Source organism: Gallinula chloropus, assembly GCF_964237585.1.
Source record: "Gallinula chloropus genome assembly, chromosome: 2".
Classification (NCBI taxonomy): domain Eukaryota; kingdom Metazoa; phylum Chordata; class Aves; order Gruiformes; family Rallidae; genus Gallinula; species Gallinula chloropus.
In genome coordinates this window covers 36,201,728-36,223,053 of record NC_140086.1, presented here as the reverse complement: position 1 = coordinate 36,223,053, position 21,326 = coordinate 36,201,728, and the positions used below count along the sequence as shown (strand labels likewise).

Sequence of the window (21,326 nt, the reverse complement as noted above, 5' to 3'; positions counted from 1 at the left end):
CAGCACTGAATTCAAAAATGTATTTGGTTGTCATGCTATCAGTTCTAGGTCAGCTGAATGTCTATCAGCCTGAAACAATCTATTTGGTTTGGCAACTTTGTACTTTCCCCATCTCCCTGCAGTGTGTGGATGTAACGAAGCGGTGAGGGTTACCTGTGAAGCATATGCAAGGAGATTACAAGCTGAGGTTCGCTAGTCGTCTGAGAACGGATGAGCTTGCTCTTCGTTTGGGCAGAGACGATAGTGCCGTCAGACAAGGAGAACCGATAAACAGGACTAAACGCCAACCCCTGCCTTAGTACTGCAAGCAAGCAAAACAGCAGAATTAGATACGTGAGAAACTAGCACGGGCAGCTTAGCTGCTCTGCACCTGATGCTGTAAATCTATCAGGCACTGATAGCACAGGCCCAGTATTACAAACCAAACCACACGAAAAAGTTTGAGAATAAATAAATGGGGTGCATATAAAATAAAGGATCTCTCATACCGTTAGGTGATTGAAAGAAAACCTACAAGGAATGACAGCAATAACAGGACAGACCCTATGAAATACAGAGTATTTCAGGAGTGAACCAAGAAGTCCTTGATATCCACCATTTCACTCTTCATCAAAATGTCTAACTCCTTCTGCACCTCATACATTTTTTCATCTGTATCACCTGCGTTATGATGTTTAATATGACTGTCTTTAGTTTCTAGATCATCTGTTTCCGTTAGCCTGCCTCTTTTCCTCCTTATTGCCTGCTTAAATTGCCTTGTAACAGTTACTCTCACTACTTCTTTAATTTAAAAAGTACATAAATCCCTTACATGGAGACAATTAGCAACTGGAACTAGAAATGTTACTTTTTACAGAATAACTACAAAAATATACAGCCCAAACAAATTACAAATACAATTACTTAACTCAGTATTGGGGCTGAGCTATCCTTGTTAGATATGACTGCATTTCAGGTTTGGGGTCTATTTCACTGCAGATATTCTGCAGCCCTTAAGTTTTCAGTGTAAGCCTGAACTCCAACTCATTCAATTCTCTTAAGTTTTGTAGATCTCTGCGACATTTCTTTAATTAAAAGTAAAAATCATGTTATGGAAAAACAAATCTCCAAAAATCTATTCTACTGTTCACTCTTTGCCACCAATAAAACAAGTCTGATCATTTTCAATTCATCGTCCAAAAGCTATGGGCACAGTCTAAAACCGTTAGGATTGCAGATATGGCAGGATGGAAATACTTAATTCCAGATTTTTCATATAATTAGTTAGGGGAAAAAAAAAAAGAATTAAGTACTACAAATACTTTTAATTTCTTATTTTTTCATATATACGTATTTTACTGATTTTGGTTTTCTTTTTTTTTTTTTAAATTAATAGTATAATCTGATCTTCATTTCATTGCTTGTCTTTTAATATTTCCTGTTGTAATGAAATGACATGGTTTTCCAAGTGTGGCTTTATTAAATAGTCTCCTCTACAGAGCTACCAGATTTTCAGCCTTGCAGGACTGGTTATGATTGCTTTCCTTCCCTGTCTCCCCCACTGTTATATATTGTTCTGCAAGGTTTTAAAGTATTATTTAGGCAGTGAGAAAACAGGAAGCACAATTTAAACAACCAGAAGGGGTTTTTCAGAGTAAAAATGTAAAGAAAAACAAAAACCTACAACTGTGAAACAATACAAAGCAAAATTTCACTGTTAGGTATGTCATTGTTTCAGTTTAACCTTTGGGCACCAGAAGGTCCAAAGCTCTTAACTTCAGTATATACCACATCAGGAAATTCCAGTACTCAATGCCAACAGGATACAAGTGAAATCTCTACTTAAATCATTTTCCAAACTAATTCTTTAAGCAAACAAGAATGTTTCCGTATTCCTCTTGAGGAAATGCTATTTTTCTGACTGTGGCCAATAAAAACTTACCATATATTTTGCACTTTATCCTGTAAGCTAATTTGAAAGCTTTGTGTTTTTTGTTATTGAACTAATGCTCAATTTTTTTTCTGCACTGTAACACTGAATTACACATAGGAGATAGTTACTTTCTTTGCTTCTATTCTCAAACCATGACTTTAAAAATGCAAGGGTTTGCCTAAGTCCAGTGTAAAGATGCTACTGCCTAAGATGTGCCTTGTTTTTCTTCTCCACACTGCAGGGCAGGGGAAGGAAATGTTTCAGGTTTATTCCTCTCCAGTGCTGGTTCCTTTGCAGCAAAGCAATTCCAGAGGTTCTTCCTTCTGCTCTTATCACTCACTCACTCTCCTCACTGGCACAAGAAATAAAGAGCCCCCTCATGTAGACTAATTTTACAGTTTATATGACAATCGATCCTAAGCCTTCCCTGAGAAAGAATACAGTATAAATCCAAAACACGGATACTCTTATCCCCTCACAGGTAGCTTAGAGAGGACCCACTCAAACCTCAGCACTGGGTGTCGGAGCTGCTGATTTGGTCAGGAATCACTCAAAGAGGACTCAAGTAACAAGTGGCTGGATGCTCTAACAAAAACTCCTAAATCACCTGTGGTACAGACAGGTTCTCGCCTGAAACCACTCTCTAAACCCCTGCTATAACTGTATTTGCATGCTACCTCCTTCAACTCTGTCTGAAATCACAGCATAAGGCTGTGAATGTTTAGTGTTCCTACTGTATAAGCCCTAAAATGTTACATAAAATATCACAGTATTTCTGTAAACCCATATTCCCAACACGAAAACTGAAGATTTGATGAGAGCAGAATGTATGAAAGAATATTTAACTAATGCCATGTGATGAAAGCTATTTGTGTGTGTGTGTGTGTGTGTGTGTGTGTGTGTGTGTGTGTGTGTGTGTATACTTGGCAGAATAATTTTAGATTCCAGTTACGATTTAGTTTCCAAGACAGCATGCCAGTTGTTTAATGGCCATGGCAACTATTTGTTATAGGCCAGCTGTAAACCCTGTTCTATAAACATGGACCCAAGGAACGATGCTCCTGAACTGGAAATGTTCCAGTTATTCCCTACTGGTTTTGAAAGGGCTTTCCTGTAGACTACAAAGGGTTAGTTGTTTTTAACCATTTGGATCCGTGTTACCAGAATTAGCATTACTGGGGTTTAATGAAAAGAAAAAATCCCCACTCAGTCACTGCCACAGAAACCTCTCAGGGAACCTGTCACAGTGCAGTACTCTACTACATCTTACCTACCATAATCTTGACTGAGTAGATGTGCTTGTGGTGTATTCTACAACCCTTATCAACTAGATACAGTACAACAATGTAGGTTACCAGATAGCACGAGTGCTGCGTCTTTGATAGCTCACACTGGGTGTTTCTCACAGGAAATGTGACAGTAAAAGTCCATTTTTGCAGAGAAAAGGAATACAGGTCAATGAACTGCAATGTGAGAGCCGAAGTTCTGAAGAATAACGGGTAGTGAATGTTTTGCTGGGCAACCATAAGGGTGTTTCTTTGTAAAACAATTCTGACAACTTGAAGATTTAAAGCACCCTCCAATATGGCACAGTTATAACACGGGGGCTGAAACAAGCAGGGAGAAAGGGACGAAAACACTGCAGAGAGATCCATCACTGTGCTAGGCAGATCAGCTTGAAAAAGGAACTGTCAGTAGCCCTTGACTGTTCCATGTAAACATAACAAAGAGAACACAACTAACAGGTACAAATGACAAACAGTTTAAATATAGAAAGTGCTAAAAATACGAAACCTAACCTTCCTGGTGATGCCTCTTGGCAAATGATATTTCTCCTTCATGCTGCGAGTGGAACCTCTGAATACATCTTCTCACCAAATCCTCCCAGCCAGGTTTCATAGCCGCTCGCATGGTACTCGTGTCCAGTGAAGTTATTTTGCCTGATATTAGATAAAACATTTGTTACAGCAATTTCCCAGTTTTCTGGGGGCAAGACATGAAAATCTCCTGTTTCACAGTACCTTGTAGATCCTGGCGAGTAGTAAAGCTCTCTGATGAAGGAAGAAGTGGTCTTTCCTTCATTGGAGCTCTTCTTGCAACACAAATCAAGCAAGACTGCAAATCTTGAAAGAAAAATGTTACCTCAGCAATTTGTACAGAAGAGGAAAACTTTGTTTCCACAAAGAATTCAGAATATTTTTTAAAAGTTGTTCAAATTTTTTTTTGGACCACAAGAATAGATAACAATAACAGGACAGCTAAAACTCAGTGGTTTTACATCTTCATTATTTCCTATAACATTAAACAAACCGGAGGGGGTGTTCTCTGTTTTAGAATTACCAAGGACTCCACCACAGCCCACAATTATCGTCAGGTGTTTATGCATACACGATAGAAAAGGATATACTGCATGCACAGAAAGCACATTTCTTCAACACTCACCGGTTTCTACCTTCTAAACCACATTTCTTAAACATGCCCCACATTCTTGCTGTCCCTGAGAAAGCAGCTTCAGAATAAGCCATTTGTACTTATCTGAATGCTTAAAATACAATCTGAGGAAATTTACCTGCTGAAGTAGTAAATGGTAAAGGAAATGGTGAACCACAATTGCCTTCAGATTCTAAGAACTTAAAAAATTGCCCATTGAAACTTTCCTCGCAGTCAGCTACACTCTTCTTACAATTTGCAGTGATAGAACACTAGGATATCTCTTGAACGTAAACAGAGTTACACTCAACAAATAGGTGCATGCAAGTGTCTAACCCATAATCCAAGCTGACAGTACGCCTCCACGGTTACATGAGAAAAAGGGACAATTTTTCCATTTTTCAGGATTTTGAAGCTGCTTTATGAACTTTTCCTCACCTTCTGAACTGCAATGAAACTGATGTCTCTCAACAGCATGGAAAGAGAAAATGCTACCACAAACTGAAAGTGGCAATTACCTTCACCGTCCTCCTTGAAGGAATTTGGTTGAGACACAGCAAAGCACTGCATAGTTTCGTATTTCTGATGTGCTTCCTGGTTATCATGGCCTTCCTCAGAATCGGCAAGAGGTTTTACCAGCATCCGACAGTTAAAGGTATGGCTATTACGCCTAGGAGTGTCACCAGACCAAGATCCTCCATTCACTGAGCAAAGAAAAGATCACACAGTGAGATAAATCCAGTAGCAGTCATTTCTGCTGCCTGTCCACAGGAAATTAATCAAGGTGCTTTGCAGCCTAGTTGGGAAACAAGCTTATTTGGGAACAACGACTGATTTTTTAATATTAGTGCCCAAGCCAGCATGTAATAAGGTAATTTACACAATTCTCAGGTTTTAAGAGCACTGCTAATTGCTAATTTTTTCAAGTGACTTAGAACCACGCATTAGAAAAACAGGGTAAATATCAAAATACTGGTGCATGCCAAAAGTTATACAGTACAGTGAAAAGCCTCCTGGGGAAATCAAGTTAGTTTATGTGCCTGGAAAAAATACAGCAGTATGTAGGATCTGTTCAGTGAATTTAAAAGTGATTAATACAAAGGAGACAGCAGTACTGTATAAAAATCAGCGTCCGGATTAGAAATAGAATGAAAAGAAACTAAAGTGCATTTATAAAAACAGGAAGTGATACAATCAGGAATATACTGAAACACATAGTCCCAGCTGCAACGGGAAAGACTGAAGGGATGACAATGACCTGGGTGCAGTGATGGATAAAACTAAAGCCTAACACAGTGCTTAAGTCAAGTAAAAAAGGAAACAAAATCCCGAGATGCACAAATATAGGTACTGGACATCAGTCAGAGCGAATTAATGTAAGACCACATAAGGAAATAGCAGGGTCATATTTAAAATACTCTTCACTTGCCCTCTTCAGTCATAAAATGCAATAAAGGCAGTAATTTATGGGGTTTAGCCATTAAGAGAGTTACATTTTTTGATTCTTCAGGGGTTTATAAGTAAAGTCATAAAATGATAAAGTGAACTGCATAATACTTTTTAAACTGCTGTGAGTAAATGAGATGCCCAAGTATTCACTTTCTTTTCACCTCCTCCAAAGCCCAATGACATTAAACTCAATGGTAATATGAATCAAAAAAAGGCTGCAACTAACAGAGACGGGTTTTGAAAGATAAATCTTGGGTAAATCTTGGTGAGACTAAAAACACTGTAATTAAATTCTAGCATAAGGAGTTTTCTGGCTTTTTCTTTTATATGCCCTCTTTCTTGGGTCCTTTTCAGAATAACCAGCCTAGACAGTCATTTAGTGATTCACTCTGGAGATCCATTAAAAATACCACAGTCATCATGAGTTACTGAGAGCAATTTCAACAAAGAAGAATTTGAAAAGAGTGGAGGATGCTTCTGAGAACAATATTAATCATTTACACAGCCTATGTATACATTAAAAGTAAAAAGAATGCATATGATGAAACTCTAAGTAGTGGAAGGACATTAATTTCAGTTACCAAAATGCCAATTTATGAAACTGAAGTTAACTAAGTAATGGTATGATAAGATAAAAAGATATACCTAAAGATTTTGGCAGCAGGATTTTGACAAATTCATTGTGGTCCCCTACATGCAGAATGCTGTATATGCTTGTGTTCATCAGCTCTTCTTGGTTGTACCTCAGGTACTGCGTCACATTCTCAGAAACAAACACAACATTACCTTCTGGGTTCACTACAAAGAAGAACCCATCTAGGGCCTAAAGGGAGGGGGAAAAAAAAAGCAGAGAGAGAAAGAAAGAAGCATAATACAATTAGATTAACATTAAGACACTCAGAAAAAAATATTCCCTTCAGAAGACATTGCTGAATCTTTCTGCATCCACCCCAGTTATCATATTCTTTTCTGTAATGGCAAAGGACACATTTCAGATTGAGCATCAGATCTTACTTCTATCAAAGCAGTGTAAAAGCAGAGTGCATCCCTTGCAAAATAATTAAACCCACATATGAAAACAAACCACACCCCACACCCCCTCCCCACCCCAAACAAAGAAACAAAAATAATGGCAGTGGCTGCTACCCATCTGTCTGCCTATGAAGGAGGGAAACCTGGGCCAGAAACTGGTTCTGCTAAATCTAGAGCTTGTTCACTCCCCTATGCACCACAGAGAGACTGATCCCATAAAATATTGTAAGATGTGCTGGCATAAGGCAAGGGAAACACCGGCAGAAAGTGAAAGGCTCTGCCTGTGCACCCAGCAGAGAATCTTCATAGAAGTCAGTCCCCACGCAGCCAGTAATGTGAAGGGTCAAAAGCAGAAAAGGGCAAAGGGGGCAGAGAGCAGGCACTGAGCTGAGGATGGGATAGCTTTAGTCCCTACTCTCAGGACTGCTTTTTTTTTTTTGACTCCAGTTTAATTGTGTCCACACATGAATCCAGGGAACAGGAACCAGACTTTCACCTCTTCAACTCAGCTCTATGGTATTCCAAAGAACTTGAAGTTTCTGCAAGGAAGTGTCTAAGTGAGTCATTTCTGCTGATTGGTTTCCCCACTTATCTCCTGTGACGGTGACAACCTAGCCTGAAGCATTCTTTCCAAGATATCTGCTGTATGTTATCTGAAACCTAAGTCAAATACTACGTCACTTCTACCTGATGAGGATAAAGTAGAACTCTGAGTATCAGTAAGATTTCTCATGCAGACTTTCTTTTCTTTAAGATGCAAGCATGACTGTGCATGCTAGAAGTAACTTCAGAGTACATCCCTCTAGCTATGCCATATGAGCAGACAAAGGGGGATACAGTTAAACTTAAAGTGCCAAAGCTTTTGGTATAAGCATTCGATTAACAATTAACCCCTACAGACCTCTGCAGCTTTGCCTGATTTATTCACATAAGGATTGGTGGGGAAATCACTAGAACAGTTGTTAGTTATGCCATCTCCAGGGACAGAAACAAATCCAAAAGCCAGGCAACCCATGGCTCATTATGGGTTATTTAAAACCTGAACTCAGCTCACTGCAAAACAGTCTTAACGAGGAGGAGCCGCCATAGCATATGTAGGTATGGGGCCTCTTTGCCATGACCAAACTTGTGGACTGTTGGTCTTAGCAGGCCATTCACAAGTCCTCTGGTTACAGATACTTATTAAAAATACTGCATACTACTGAGCAGGTAGTAAATCCAGACAGTAGGAGGCTAAGGAGGGATCCTGTTTTGCATTCAGCCACCTAGCAGAAGACAAAAGACAAGACAGAGCCAGGCTCTGTTCAGAGGTTCACCAGGGAAGGACAAGACACAACAAACACAGGCTGCAACATAGAAAACTTCATGGAGATACAAGGGAAAAAGAAGTTCACCATGAAGGTGGTCAGATACGTGAAGAGGCTACCCAAAGAGGCTGTGAAATCTCTTCCTTCAGATATTAAAATCTCAGCTGGACTGGGACCTGAGCCACACAGTCTAGTCAGACCTGCTTGCAGTGGGAGGTGGGATTACACAAGCTCTGGAGCCCCTTCCCAAACAAAGTTAGTTAATGATCCTGCTAAAGGGCAGGAATAGTGAAAGCAGAGTGGCCGAGACAATGGTTGCCAACTGCTCTGTTTGTTCTATTTTTAAATTGGAAAATAATAAACCCCACAAATAAAGGTACAAGTACATAGTTCTGCTGACTGCCTCTACATTAAGATAAACTAGGTCTTTTTTAAAAAAATCCTGTTAATTGTCACAAACTCTAATCTCTGACTTGTTTTTTTAATCACTGGCTTCTTTTTCTTTCTGATTATTCTTGGTTCCTCTGGTTAATTCACTTTCTTTGGAGTGCTCCCTTCCTTTTCATGTGCTTTCATAACATTCATGACATTTTCCTGCTGACTAATACTTAGTTTAACTCACAATGATTTACAAGATTTAATTAATTGAGGCCCTAATACAATTTTCTATCAGCATCTCTTACGGATTAGTGCCTCAAACTGCATTTCAGCACTGCCTGAAGACAACGTAAGCATGAACTCTTTGGTTTAGTCCTCTCTCCACCATGGCACCTCCCTGATCTGTCTGAGGATATGAAAGGCTGGACTGGAGAACTGAGTTGGCTGAAAAACAATGCAAGAAAAACCCCCAGTAAACAAACCAAAAAAAAAGCAGCTAGCCACATCAGTCCCCTGAACTGGTCCACTGTGACACCACACAGCATTTATGGCTGGCAGGGTGTGGGGTTTGGTTGAACCATTCTGCTTGGCAGCAGTCTGCACTTACACCAATTCAAAGGGATTGCAAAAACAAAGCCATAGCAGATGTTTATTGGAGTCCTAAGGAGAAGGCAGAGATGGCAAGCAAGAGATTATGAGAATTACTGGCATCCCACAGTCATCTTCAGTTCTCCCTACTATTTCCTACTATGGCAACTTCTTTGGCAAGGAAGTGCTCTGTGCTGTTTCTTCAGAGCTGCTGCTTGGGTTGACCACAGAAGTGGCCACCTGAGCCCAGAGTTACACAGGGCCTTAGCCTCCCATTCCTTTCTATTCTATTAGTGAAATAATCCTGAAGGTAGGCAGCAGCAAGCTGTTGAGCACGTTAAGGCACCAAGCCACTTAAATCTTTTAGAAGTTTCCACTTTTGCAATAATTTCTTAATTCTGCCCCCAGATGTATGCCACCACAAGAACAACTAGAATAGTAATGAAGGCCAGCACAGTTTTCTTCAGAGCTACTGGGACAATGGGGGAGCAAATAATGGAGAACATGCTGGAAGAGAAAATAAGAGAACAGATATTATTTTTGATGATACACTAGAACAGAAAATACATTTGTGTTCTTTGAGCTTTTGTCAGCTCTCTCTTGACTATTTTATCACTTGCTCTTCCTATTTACTTTCTGCTTTAACCAAGAAATATGTTAAAATATTCTTCAGTAGCAGCTGCATGATGAATTTTACTCACTGACTTCAGCTGGAAACACTCACTATTTTGAGGATTCTTCAGTTTTATTCTTTAATAAAACCAGACAATTACATTCCTAAACCAAACCAACTAATAAACTGTTCATCAGCATTGCCATTATTGTTATTTGTCAATGGAAAAGGGTAGGCTTTTGAAGAGGTTGTATAAAGGCGTTCTGTAAAGATGAAATAACTTAATTGCATTTCCTTAGAGAGATAAAGACACAAAGAAAGTATCTGTAGTCTTTTCACAGCAAACGTGTCACAACTTTTGGTCCTTTAAAATTTCTTGGTGCAAAAGGACCACTGTTTACTGATTGAGCTCCCCAAGTCTTTCACTGTTAATACTTAATGGCTTTACTGTGAAGGAAAACTAAATTAAATGCAGTAACAGAACAGACGGGTGATTTTACATATCATGTTTGCTGCAATAGCCAATCATGCAAGATAAGCAAGAGGGGGGGGGGGAACCCCCATCTTATCCTTATTTTTCCTGATTAAAACAGGTCCTTACAATTAAATTAATCAGAAGTTAAAAGATAACTTTTAACGTAGCAATGTAATACATGAATGTTTAACCTTGTTTGATAGCAAGAACAGCATTCAATTCAGCGAGCACATATAATAAATGTTACATTAAATCAGTTAATTAGTTACCCCCACTTTTCAAAGAAGAATAATTTCACTCCATCTGCCTAATCTTCCTTACATTTAATACTGTAATTTTGGAGCCTGTATTTTGCACACAGCACAGGAAACTATTTATCCATCTAACAAATCATGAAAAATAATGCAAATACTTAAAACTGCTACAACATGCATCTTGCTCCTGCAACATTCAGAAATGACAGAGCAATTATGTTTCTGCCAGAGCTGGTTCCTTTAGCCTGATTCAGAGTTTGTGTTTCGTTTTATCTGAAGCAACATTTATTCTTCCTTACAGATAAAGCCCGCAGTCAGAACAGGAATAAACACTTTGCAAGTGAGCGTAAGCAGATAAAGCAGTAGTGCCAAAGGACAGTAGCGCATGACACAAGGAGATTCCTGATAACATACCTACCCGACATCACTATTAATGCATGTAGATGGGTATTAAACATGCAGCCTTTTGGGGATACCGAAATAACAGCTAAAACCAGACAGAAATCTTAACTGAGCAAACTGAAATGCACAGCTTGAAAAGCTCGCCTAGATTACTTTCGTATTCTAGAGGGAAGAGTTCTGCTGCAAGTGCTGAGATGATAAACCATTAAAACCGCACGGCAGCGACAAGCGATTTGAGAGAGAGCGCTATTCACGGGTGTGCTACTGTACCTGTAAGTCAAGGCTTAGGTACAGCAGGTCTTCCATATCTGCTGTGCCTCGGAACAAATGAAACATCCACGTGCAGATACCCAAGACTTGCTACCAGCTGAAGCCCCTCAAGCTGTCTGCATTACAAAGCAGCGGAAACCTCTCCTTCTCTGCCTCTCCCCACCCCAAGTTAAAGAGAGTTTCATCGCTGAATCCTACAGAAGCATGCTGCCTGATCTTAAACAACATCATCCTAAGTAGCCAGGACGGCTTGTCTCTCTTGAGCGTTCTTCTACAGCGACCTCTGACTGCGCTTTTTCATTTCGTTACACTGCTCTTCATCCTAGAGGGAGCAGAAATGGCTTAAATAAAGGAATTTTGTGCTCTTCACCTCAAGCATCATTGGTCCAAGTGCATCCTTGTCGATGACACTCTGACCCGTCGATGATACATCTGCTTTTTGCACTTCATCTTCATTAGCTGCTGCTGCTTTTTCTGCAACGAAGAAAACTGTATTAAATGACAGAGCAGTGCTCTTTAAGTGATACAGTAAGAACACACCAAGTACTGAGTCTCGCTATGAAACAGCTACAGTGCAAAAGTTCTGAAAACGAGATTGAATAGTGCCTCATAATGATTCGACAGATGCAGAACTCGTAAATCCGCTTCTCAGTTTTGAAGTTTCATGACACGAGTGAAATAATTTCTGATGTTTCTCTGCTCTACAGTCTCCTAAACTACCAAATTAACACTGGGAAAAGACAAGGACTCATCAAGAAGGTGCAATAAGCAAGAACCAGGATCAAGGTGTATTTCAGAGACTGATCTAAAAAGGCACGCAAAGCTCACAGCTGCACAACTTTTCCATGACCACTATATTTAGAAGGAAAAACATCAGTATGCAACCTACTGTTTCAGTACTGAGAAACAGCAGTATCATTTCTGTTCCCATGCCTCCACCCACATTTTTACTATCACATAATTTTCATACCGCCTTATTTACCAATATGTTATTAAAACTACGTGCAATTTCAAGGGCTGTATCTGTAAATTACAGGCAAGAAAATAACAATTTAAGGCTTCTGGAGTATAGTGCCACATATCACCATATGTTACATACAGTATCACAGATCAGACCCAACTCCAAATGTAAGGGATATTCATACATACTGCAACTTTCAAACCAAGAGGTTTTATAATTCCTATCAAGTAATGGACTGCATTAATTTTTCTATTCCAAGAATGATATTGCTGTTTAAGGGAAAAGTAATAAAAGCACTACATAAAATACACATTCTACATTATAATTTAATGAAACGAGTAATTTTTTGTTGCTGGTTCTATTCTCAAAACATTCTTTTATTATTTTCCAAGCAATTATGTAAAAGCTATGGCTATGCCGCAATCTAGAATATTAAAAATCATTAAAGATGTTTTATTTTTAATATTATGCAATAGATTATTTTAATAAACATGAAAGCACACTGAAATTATGATAATACGAATTTATGCCTTCGACAACAATAAACCAGAAGATGATTCATTGCAGGAATTACTGAAAGCACCATGTGCAGATGGAGGAAAGGGCCTTTGGAAAATCACCCTTAGTGAAAAATTAAAGCATTGGTCATACAAATTAAACTGTCTCCAAGTGTATGTTATTTTCCACTATCTGCAGATCTGTAATACTGCAGCCAAAGTTCCTCTGAACTCTTTCCTTGGCAGAGGTTATAGGGGCAGAGTGAATATACGCTGCTTTGAAGTACAGCAAAGGAACTGCTTCTGAGAGCCCCTGTGTGTTCTCCCATCAGCCACCGCCCGCTGGCAATAAGACTTCGGTCACTTGGGCTGTCTCATCCTTGATTTTTATGGTTTCTTGCATTCATGAAAGAAGGGTCACAAAAATCTTAGCTGTCACGTTAAGGTGCATTCATACACCTTAGAACACCGCCGCGGATAATGAGGAAACAGAATTGTTCCGAAGATGGACTGTTGCAACTAGTGGAACAATTTTAAATCATTTTGATTAGCATACACTTACAGAAATAAAAACACCAGAAAAAACCCTATTAACCATTGCCCTGCCACTTAAACTCACCAGGATATAAAATTAGTATTTCTGGTTTGGACTGAGGGCTGCAGTGGGATTTATTTTTTAAATCTTATTTTTTTTTTATTTTGGCAAAAAATCAGAGATGAGATCTAACAGAAAAAAAACCTGAACAATCCTTCCCATACTACAGTATAGCAGAGTTGGCACCATATGATGATACAACACTGAGAACATGTTCTAAAAATTGTGTAAGAACTCCTAAAAGACTCTAAAAATAGGGTTGAGCTTTTAATAAAAACTCAGTAATGCAGCAATGATATTTATTTCCCATCTGTTCTTTGTAGCATAAATCGATCCCTGGTTTCACACTGCAACGTATTATAGTGGGTACAGACACCAACTTCTGCTTTCGGCTCTCACAGCTTCAGCCACTGACACCATTGTGAGTACCAGGGAACATGGGATTGCACTCCATATGCTGGAAATGGAGGGGCTGCGCATACGGTACGGCACATTCACCAGCAGGTATTTCCAGGTTTCACTGATTTACAAAGACTATCTTTACTGATTATTTTTGATGTACTACAAAACATTTGCTGAAGACTTTTTCCACTCTTATAATCGCGGAGTTCATACCAACCACCACCAAGACCCCTATAAAAATGACTGCTCTCTTTTATGCACACACACACACACACACTGTTTTATACAAAGAAAAAGGAGAAAGCTTTTAATTACTGTGATGGTGATCAATGTGGAATCTGTGATGGTAGGTCAGCCCAAGGATCTCCCAAGCCTCACATCTAGCCTGACAGCAGCTGCTCTCCCCTCTGGCTCCCCGTTTCTCCATTTTGACCCTTTGATTCCTGACAGCTTCTTTTCCATCCTCAGCTGTCCCACACAACCATTCCACCTCTCCGTTATCTTTTCCCTTAGACAACCTCTACCACAGAGGACCCAACACCTTCATGAGACCAATAAGCATGGTCCTTGCTCAAGGAAAAAAGTGTATCGAATGGAGAAAATATGTAAATGCTCTTTAGACACAAATATTGCCTACTTATCCCTCCCAGTGAGGGTGACAATGTACACTACTCTACTTGTGATGTTTGTTTAGGCATCCAAAAAGATCTGTAAATTATAAGTGCTCCAAAATCATGGACTTCATCATTGATCTGTAACTTCATTGTGTGTGAAGTTAACTGGCCAGAGAGCTTAGAAAAGGCTATGCATTCCAGGACACAGGTGCCTATAGGTTTATTTAAGAAGCACTGTATAGGAAACCATAGCCTTAGCCTCTGAGTAGGACCAACAGTAACTTACATCAGTGCTATAAACTTCAGCTCCTGATGATGTTAAGCTGTGCAGTAAAGTACCCTGAAGAAGACTGAGAAGACTCCATGAGCACATCCAGAGAAAGTTAACTGTGAGCCCTGACAGCAGTGTTGTCCTGACAGACGGGCATGGCGACCGTCTTTTCTCCAGCCATACGCCACGTGGGGCTAATTGAGAACAAAGATCTGTTGCAGGAAGGCTGGAAAAACCCAACAACCAACACACGAATTTCTAGTGCCGACAACACTCGTGTATTTATCACAGTCGGTATTTTTTTGCTTTTCTCAAGAGTTCCAGATTCTGGCATTAAGTAGCAGTGCAAAAACGTGAAGTTTACTTTTCCTTTTTTTACTTCTCCTATCTTTTTTCGGTTCACTGGGGGCCCTACAAACAAATTGAAAGCACAGGGAGTTTATTATTTCTACACTAGATTAATGATTTTTGAATGTTAGGGGTTAGGAAAATAGTTGCAGAGGCCCAACCTTGCAAAGCCTCTCAGAAGCCTTTTTTCTAGCCCCATGGGAATTGCTGGTATTACCCTGTGACTAACCACAGCCGCTAGATTTTTCCACTGCGGCCACTAACACGGAGAGCTGGAGCCAGTTCCCTGATCTCGCACCTTTCAGCGATGCCGCCTCCTAGAACAGCGATGCCCCTGTTCACATGTAAAGCATCAGGAAAGCGTTACCAGGCACCGGGCAACGGGCACGGCGGCTAAAGCAGAGCGGAGGTTTAGTATGGAAAGAGAAATACAGCCTTGTGTCGGCAGAAGAAGTGAGTGGGATGGAAAGGGGCTTCCCGTGGCTTCATCCCCACGCAGGGAATTCTTCACTTGAGAGAGCGCATTGAATTAGAAACCGGTCCCATCCTTATGAATATGGTTACCAGGGATCAAGCGTATTTTATGTAAATTACAGTGGAATAAACTTTATGCACATGAAATAATTATTAGCTCCGCTCAATTAAGAGTTTAGCCTAGAGAGAGGAAAAAAAAATTAAATAAAATAGAAGTACTCCTGAGAGAAATACTGCAAAGAATATATACATCTAATTATGTAGCATTTTAGTGATGTGTGTAATTTAGACTTTAAACTGTGGATATGTTTACAATTGTATACACAGTAATATACCAAAATACATACTAATATTTTCACTCGGGCATCTTCCTAGTGATCATAAACTGTATTTACCTTGCTACGTTAATATACAGAAGAAAGAAGGGAAACAAAAAAGCCCTCACAAATATTGTCTGACCAATTTATCAGTGGGAAAGCCTCAAGCTTTATTTGAAGCTCATTCCAGATCCTGAAAGCAAACCTTTGTGAATCCACGTTACTTTAACAGCAATTCATAAGTCGGAGAAAAAGAAGCCAAAAGCAATAGTTTGAAGTCTCCTGATACATTTTAACTTCGGAAGGCTTCCTGGTTTTCCATCCTCCTGACTCAAGCTATGTTGAGTACTCTCTGGATTTCTGACAGCAGACTCAGAAGTGCGACTGATGGGCATCACCTTCTCTTGGTTGTTTTTCAAACTCTCCCTTCCTACAGGTGGTCAGGCAGGGCCTGCTGAACCACCCGAAAAGCTCTCTTTGTATTCAAGCTGTACTCCAACTTCCTTAATGAAACCAACTACAGAAATAGTAGTAGCCCCTTGATGCTCTCTGCAAAACCAAAACACGTTTTTGAAGTCAAGAACAAAACCGTAACCTCTGTAGGGACTGCAAAAAGATGAAGCTTAGTCTGAAAGATAAAATTTGCATCAACGCATGTTTAGTTTAGTTTTTGTGGCAAAAACACTTAAGGTTCTTCAAAGAACAAGAAGAGGAAGAGACACTGGTAAAACCCAGGACAGGGCAGCACCTGTGCTCTACAAACTGCTGAGGAAAGAGGTCAAGAGAAAAAAACCCTGTAAACTGTAGCAAGCAGAATCAAATTATCATCCAATACTGTTTAAGAAAAGGTTTTCTCAGGCGCCCTGTGTAATGCCTGTCTGCAGTTTTCTGGAATTGCTACTGAAATGTCACACCTGTCTCAAATCATATACTTTCATTTATATAATAGGCAAAAAACAGAAGCAAAGAGATTTATTATAAGGGATACTAGAAACCTCAACTCTGCACATTAGATAAAGCACACAAATCAAGATTCTTATCACAGTAAGAGCAACATCACTTGAAAGTGATTGTAAATGCTATATAATGTTTGAATGTGCAGTTAAACTTTACACTGTAACTGTCTTGAAAACAACTTATCTCATCCATTTTTTGTACACATTAACCAACCACTTCTGCTTCATTCAGATGTGTAAGTTTACCCTGTGTGGTCCTTCTGATCTCTCCTCAATGCCGAGCAAAAATAAAATCTAAACAAATAAAGGAAACGGTAAAAATATGTAACTGGGCAAAGATAAGGGTAGATATAATATTAAAAGCTAATCTTAACATGTAATAGGAAGTCTACTTAACAAGTGGCTAATTTTTAGTGAACAGTACATTTTTAAGTATTAGATTTAATAACATTTGAAATATTTGATTTAATAACATCTGGGTATGACTTGCTAAGTAATGATATTGACTATGGCAATGGACAAGAACTTTTAAACATGAATAGAATGTACAAAAATGCATCAGCTTGAATAAAACCCAGAAAAACACAACAAGAAAATAAAGGTAATGCGAGTAGTTTTGGATCACTACACGTGATGAAGCAAAGCAGTGAAGAACGTGTAAGTTATTTTGATGCTTGGTTAACCACAAGGAAAGCAGCTCTGCCTTGTAGCTGCGTAATTCAAAGCACTACAATCCATGGCTCACATGGAACTTGATATCCACACTCACGTCTCTTCTCCAGTTCCCACTGCCTTGACACAAGTTGTTTTTTCTCCCTGAAAGCAAGTAATTTTTCAAAAGACCAGTGCCTAAGAAGCAGCCACTATTTCAGCAATCAGTTTTAAGACCAGCTTATCCCATCCCTATGAATAAAGTTAGCTACTATTTTAGGGAAGCGATTATGTAGTGAGGTTGCTCTTTCATCACACGGCATACATCTGTCCAGAGCAAAGCAGCTATTAGGCTCTTGAATACATTTTTTTCCCTCCAGAAACTGTAGATCAAATCTTACAGGAAAAACTAGGAAACATCTCAGGAAGGTTTTAGGAGGTAAAACAAGGGAGAATTATGCATCTGCACCGAACTAAAATTAGAAAAGCTGCCATATGGCTCTGTGAAGCCAGCAGCACGTTCTTATTCATTAGGAAGCATTCTGCTAACATAAAAACACAAGGCCTTCCTGTGCTCTCCAAATGTGTTTATCTTCTCAACATCAATGCACGATATATCATCAAGCTGCTGAAATCTCCTGCAGTGCATATTAAAAAAGCACAGCTGCACTTTTTCTCAGCACGTTTATTCACTCCGAGCCATCTAAGAGCACGGCTTTGCCCAGCTCCCCAACACACAGCCCTCTTGTTAGCACGGCTAGGCCCCACTTCCATCGGAAAGGGCCGCTTGGCCCAGGCCAGCAGCACCCCATGCCTCCCTGTGCCCTGTTCCACTCATCGCACCCACATGGTGCATTTACTACTGCCTGTGGAAGCACATTTAAATGGTAGGTAAATGACCCCAGGGCTCAAGATAAAAAGCCCTCAGAAAGCTGTAAGCTCAATTACTTGCTCAGGAGTAACAGCACTTGCAACACCGTATTTTCTTCTTTGCAGTGTTTTTAGCTTCTAACCGGTGCCGCTTCTCTCTGGTCCCACACAGACCTGTCCTGCCTCCTCAGGGCACAGAAGCACCAGTAAGACACTAGGGTCCATGAAAAGCTCTGTGTTCTCACCAAACCACCAAATACGGGTAAATGCTCGCCGAGTTTTACAAGCTTTGAGTGATGTATGTCTGCTCTTTGAAAATTCACCAACAGCAGCCAGGGTATGAAATTTTCACAGACACTGCAAGTAAAATAAGCACTGAAAAAACATGACGGATTTTAGGACTAGAAACAAATGGAACTAATAATATATAATTACTAGTTTCAGTTCTCTTAATAATTTTGACATTTCTCCACTGCTCTTTTTTTTTTTATAAGTCAGCATTTTTGTCACCCAATACAACTTCCATAAGAAGTAGTGCCTGAGAAATAATCATCCCCCAGCTCAGTTAAACTGGAAAAGAATCGGACTGTCAAGGACAATGATAATTAAATTATACTCACAAAGAATAATATTTAACTGCTGGACAGAGAAAAGCCTAGTTTCTCCGTATGTATTTTTGCTAAATACTTTAATACTCATTTTACTACCTTTTCCTTGGTTTCTTCTCTTTCCCATTCTCATTTTCCCTGTGTTTTCTGTTGTCACCTCTAAATTCCCATATTTTCTCTCAAGATTGCAAAACTCAGTGGTCTACTTCTTGACAGTGAGGAAGAGGAAAGGAGGCAGCAACTCCTCCTTTCTCCCCTGCCCCAGGAGCCGGAAGGCTCCAAGCCCCGTGAGCTGGGGTATGGCAGTGCCACGGTCCTGGCACACAGCTCTGGTTCAGGGCACTGAGGCCGAGTCTTACCCTCCATAAATACACATTAATGGCTTCTCTAACTCTTGGATTTAACAGCAGCAACTAAAAGTGACAACTTTATTTACAGAAATAGCGTCGCTTGCAGAAATATGTACTTACTATTCGCACATTTATCTACTTAATGCAGTGACAGGGATTAGTCACATCTGGGACAACCTCAGGACGTCACGTGTTTCTGGCAGGTTAAAGATTGGGGACTGAAGCAAAACCCAGAATTACAACCCTCCCCAAATCCTCAACAACTTGATCCATTCCCCAGCACAGAGCTAAAATACAAACCAACACACCAATAAACCAATTTCCCTGCTGAGATGATTTCTAGCATTTTCATTTCTCAGTAAAGACACAGAAGGACAACTGCCATCCTACTATTTAAGTGAAATCTAAACCAAGACTAAAAGCAATACTAGATCTGGAAACTATTTCTCACCCCATGCCTCATTTTAAACTGTGAGGATACATCCAGCTACCACATTGTGAGTGGGAAGTTGTTTTTCATTAAGATCTCTGAACGTGGAATTGAGCTTCTGTCACAACCTTCACCTGCTGACCCCCTGGACAGGCTGCATCATTGACTTCTTCCATTAAGTTAAAAAAAAAAAAAAAAAAAAAAGTAGAAAGGAATATAACTGGGTGTAGTTTTACTCCTGCAGATTTTCTAGTCCAGTCTGAGCTAATTAAAATATTTGAGAACATTCAACATATATAAAATAAAAGGGTGCAATTGACTTGCAAACTCACAAGCCAATTGTGTGTGTATTCTGGTGTTTTAAAGCTATATTCTTTCTATTTTCTCCAAAAAGACTACTGCCACTATCTTTCCAGTGTATACTGTTTGACTAGAGAAAGAGCATAGATAAATTAATCATCAAAGGTGCTGCTTGCCCAGGAGACTTGCCTATCAAAAGGCCAAAATCCAGGATGGTGCTGAGAATTTTCGTTGGTTTAAAATGCTTTTTTAAATGTTTAGGTTGTGGGGCTTTTTTATTTTTTCCCCCCATTTACACTTCCTAGGAACACGTAGCAGCTAGTGTATACATATAATCTCTGAATGGCTGTGGTGTAATTTAGAATATTTTACAAGTGCCCTAAATGCAGTACTTCAGACAACAAAGGAGTACACATGAGAGATCAAGTACACTGGCTATCAGTGCCTTACCCAAAATTACCCTCAATTTAATCTTTATTCTTTTATGGCATCAGATAAGCGGATTCTAATATATGTATCTGTAGCTGTATACACAAACACTTACATATCCAGGAAACAGCTTTGCCTCTTTTGGTATTTAGATTACTTCAAAACACTAATGTAAACTACTCAATTGTACATGGTAATAAATGCTGAGCATCCATCAATGTTGAGTTAAAATCTATTACATTAATATGGCTGAATATCAAAAGAAAGAGCCAAGCTAACTGACCTCTGCACTGAAATATTACATATAAATATTTGGCATCAGTCACTTGCACAAAGTAATTATTTTCTTTGGTATGTACTAATTTAGGACAGAAAATCTTACTGTAGTTTTTGGCATTTACAATTTTCTGAGTGTTAGATATTTACTTAATGAGTAACCTCATCTTGTTTTGATAATTCATCTCTAAAAACAGTTTTAATATGAATGTCTAAATGGTGGGAGCCCGATGTTCTTAAACATTTTGGCTGAGATGATGTTTTCAAAGACAAGAAAGATGGCAGGATCTGATAATTTCGTTCAAAACAGGGCTCCATGACAGTCTCAGAAATAATATATTGCTTTCACAAAAGTTAACAGCTCTCCAGTTGGTTCTTCGACACATAAAAACACAGGCAAGATTTTGAAAATAAAGATACAAGGATTAGCACTCTAAAGAGTGTTAGGATCTGCAGACGCAATTGCCAAGCTAATTAAACTTATAGGTTTCCAAAACTTGGGCCAAAATAACATACTGCAAAGGAATATTAATCTAGCCAGACTCCATGTCTTGAAGCCTCACTCTTATGTACTCAACCAACTGTTAAAAGGAAACAGATGACTCCCTTTCTTCGAATGCCACATCGCCATGATTACAAAATATCTTCCTTATTTTAGAATGCTGATGATAAATCTTTGTGACACACCAGAGCATTCACAGCAACAGGCAAAGATCTTTTTGCTTTTATAAACTGCCATCGATGACTGCAAAAGTTTTCAAGCGACCGAATACGGCTCACAAAAAGAACCCGAAATATGATGGTTCATGGGCTCAGCTCCCTATGAGTCCATGAAGGAAAAAAATTTCCATAATAAAGCGTAGGCCA

General features: G+C 39.4%; 1 protein-coding gene across 1 annotated transcript in view; it reads right to left on the bottom strand.

The window, feature by feature from the left end:
* NCOA2 (nuclear receptor coactivator 2) overlaps nucleotides 1-21,326 on the bottom strand; it is a 75,417-nt gene that overhangs the window by 40,887 nt on the left and 13,204 nt on the right. Inside the window, exons 3-8 of the mRNA XM_084280141.1 lie at nucleotides 11,481-11,584; nucleotides 6,437-6,614; nucleotides 4,861-5,046; nucleotides 3,934-4,035; nucleotides 3,712-3,852; nucleotides 154-301 (exon numbers count right to left, since the gene is read on the bottom strand). Of these exons, the coding sequence (XP_084136267.1) occupies nucleotides 154-301; nucleotides 3,712-3,852; nucleotides 3,934-4,035; nucleotides 4,861-5,046; nucleotides 6,437-6,614; nucleotides 11,481-11,584 (859 nt within the window). The remainder of the gene's footprint in view (nucleotides 1-153; nucleotides 302-3,711; nucleotides 3,853-3,933; nucleotides 4,036-4,860; nucleotides 5,047-6,436; nucleotides 6,615-11,480; nucleotides 11,585-21,326) is intronic.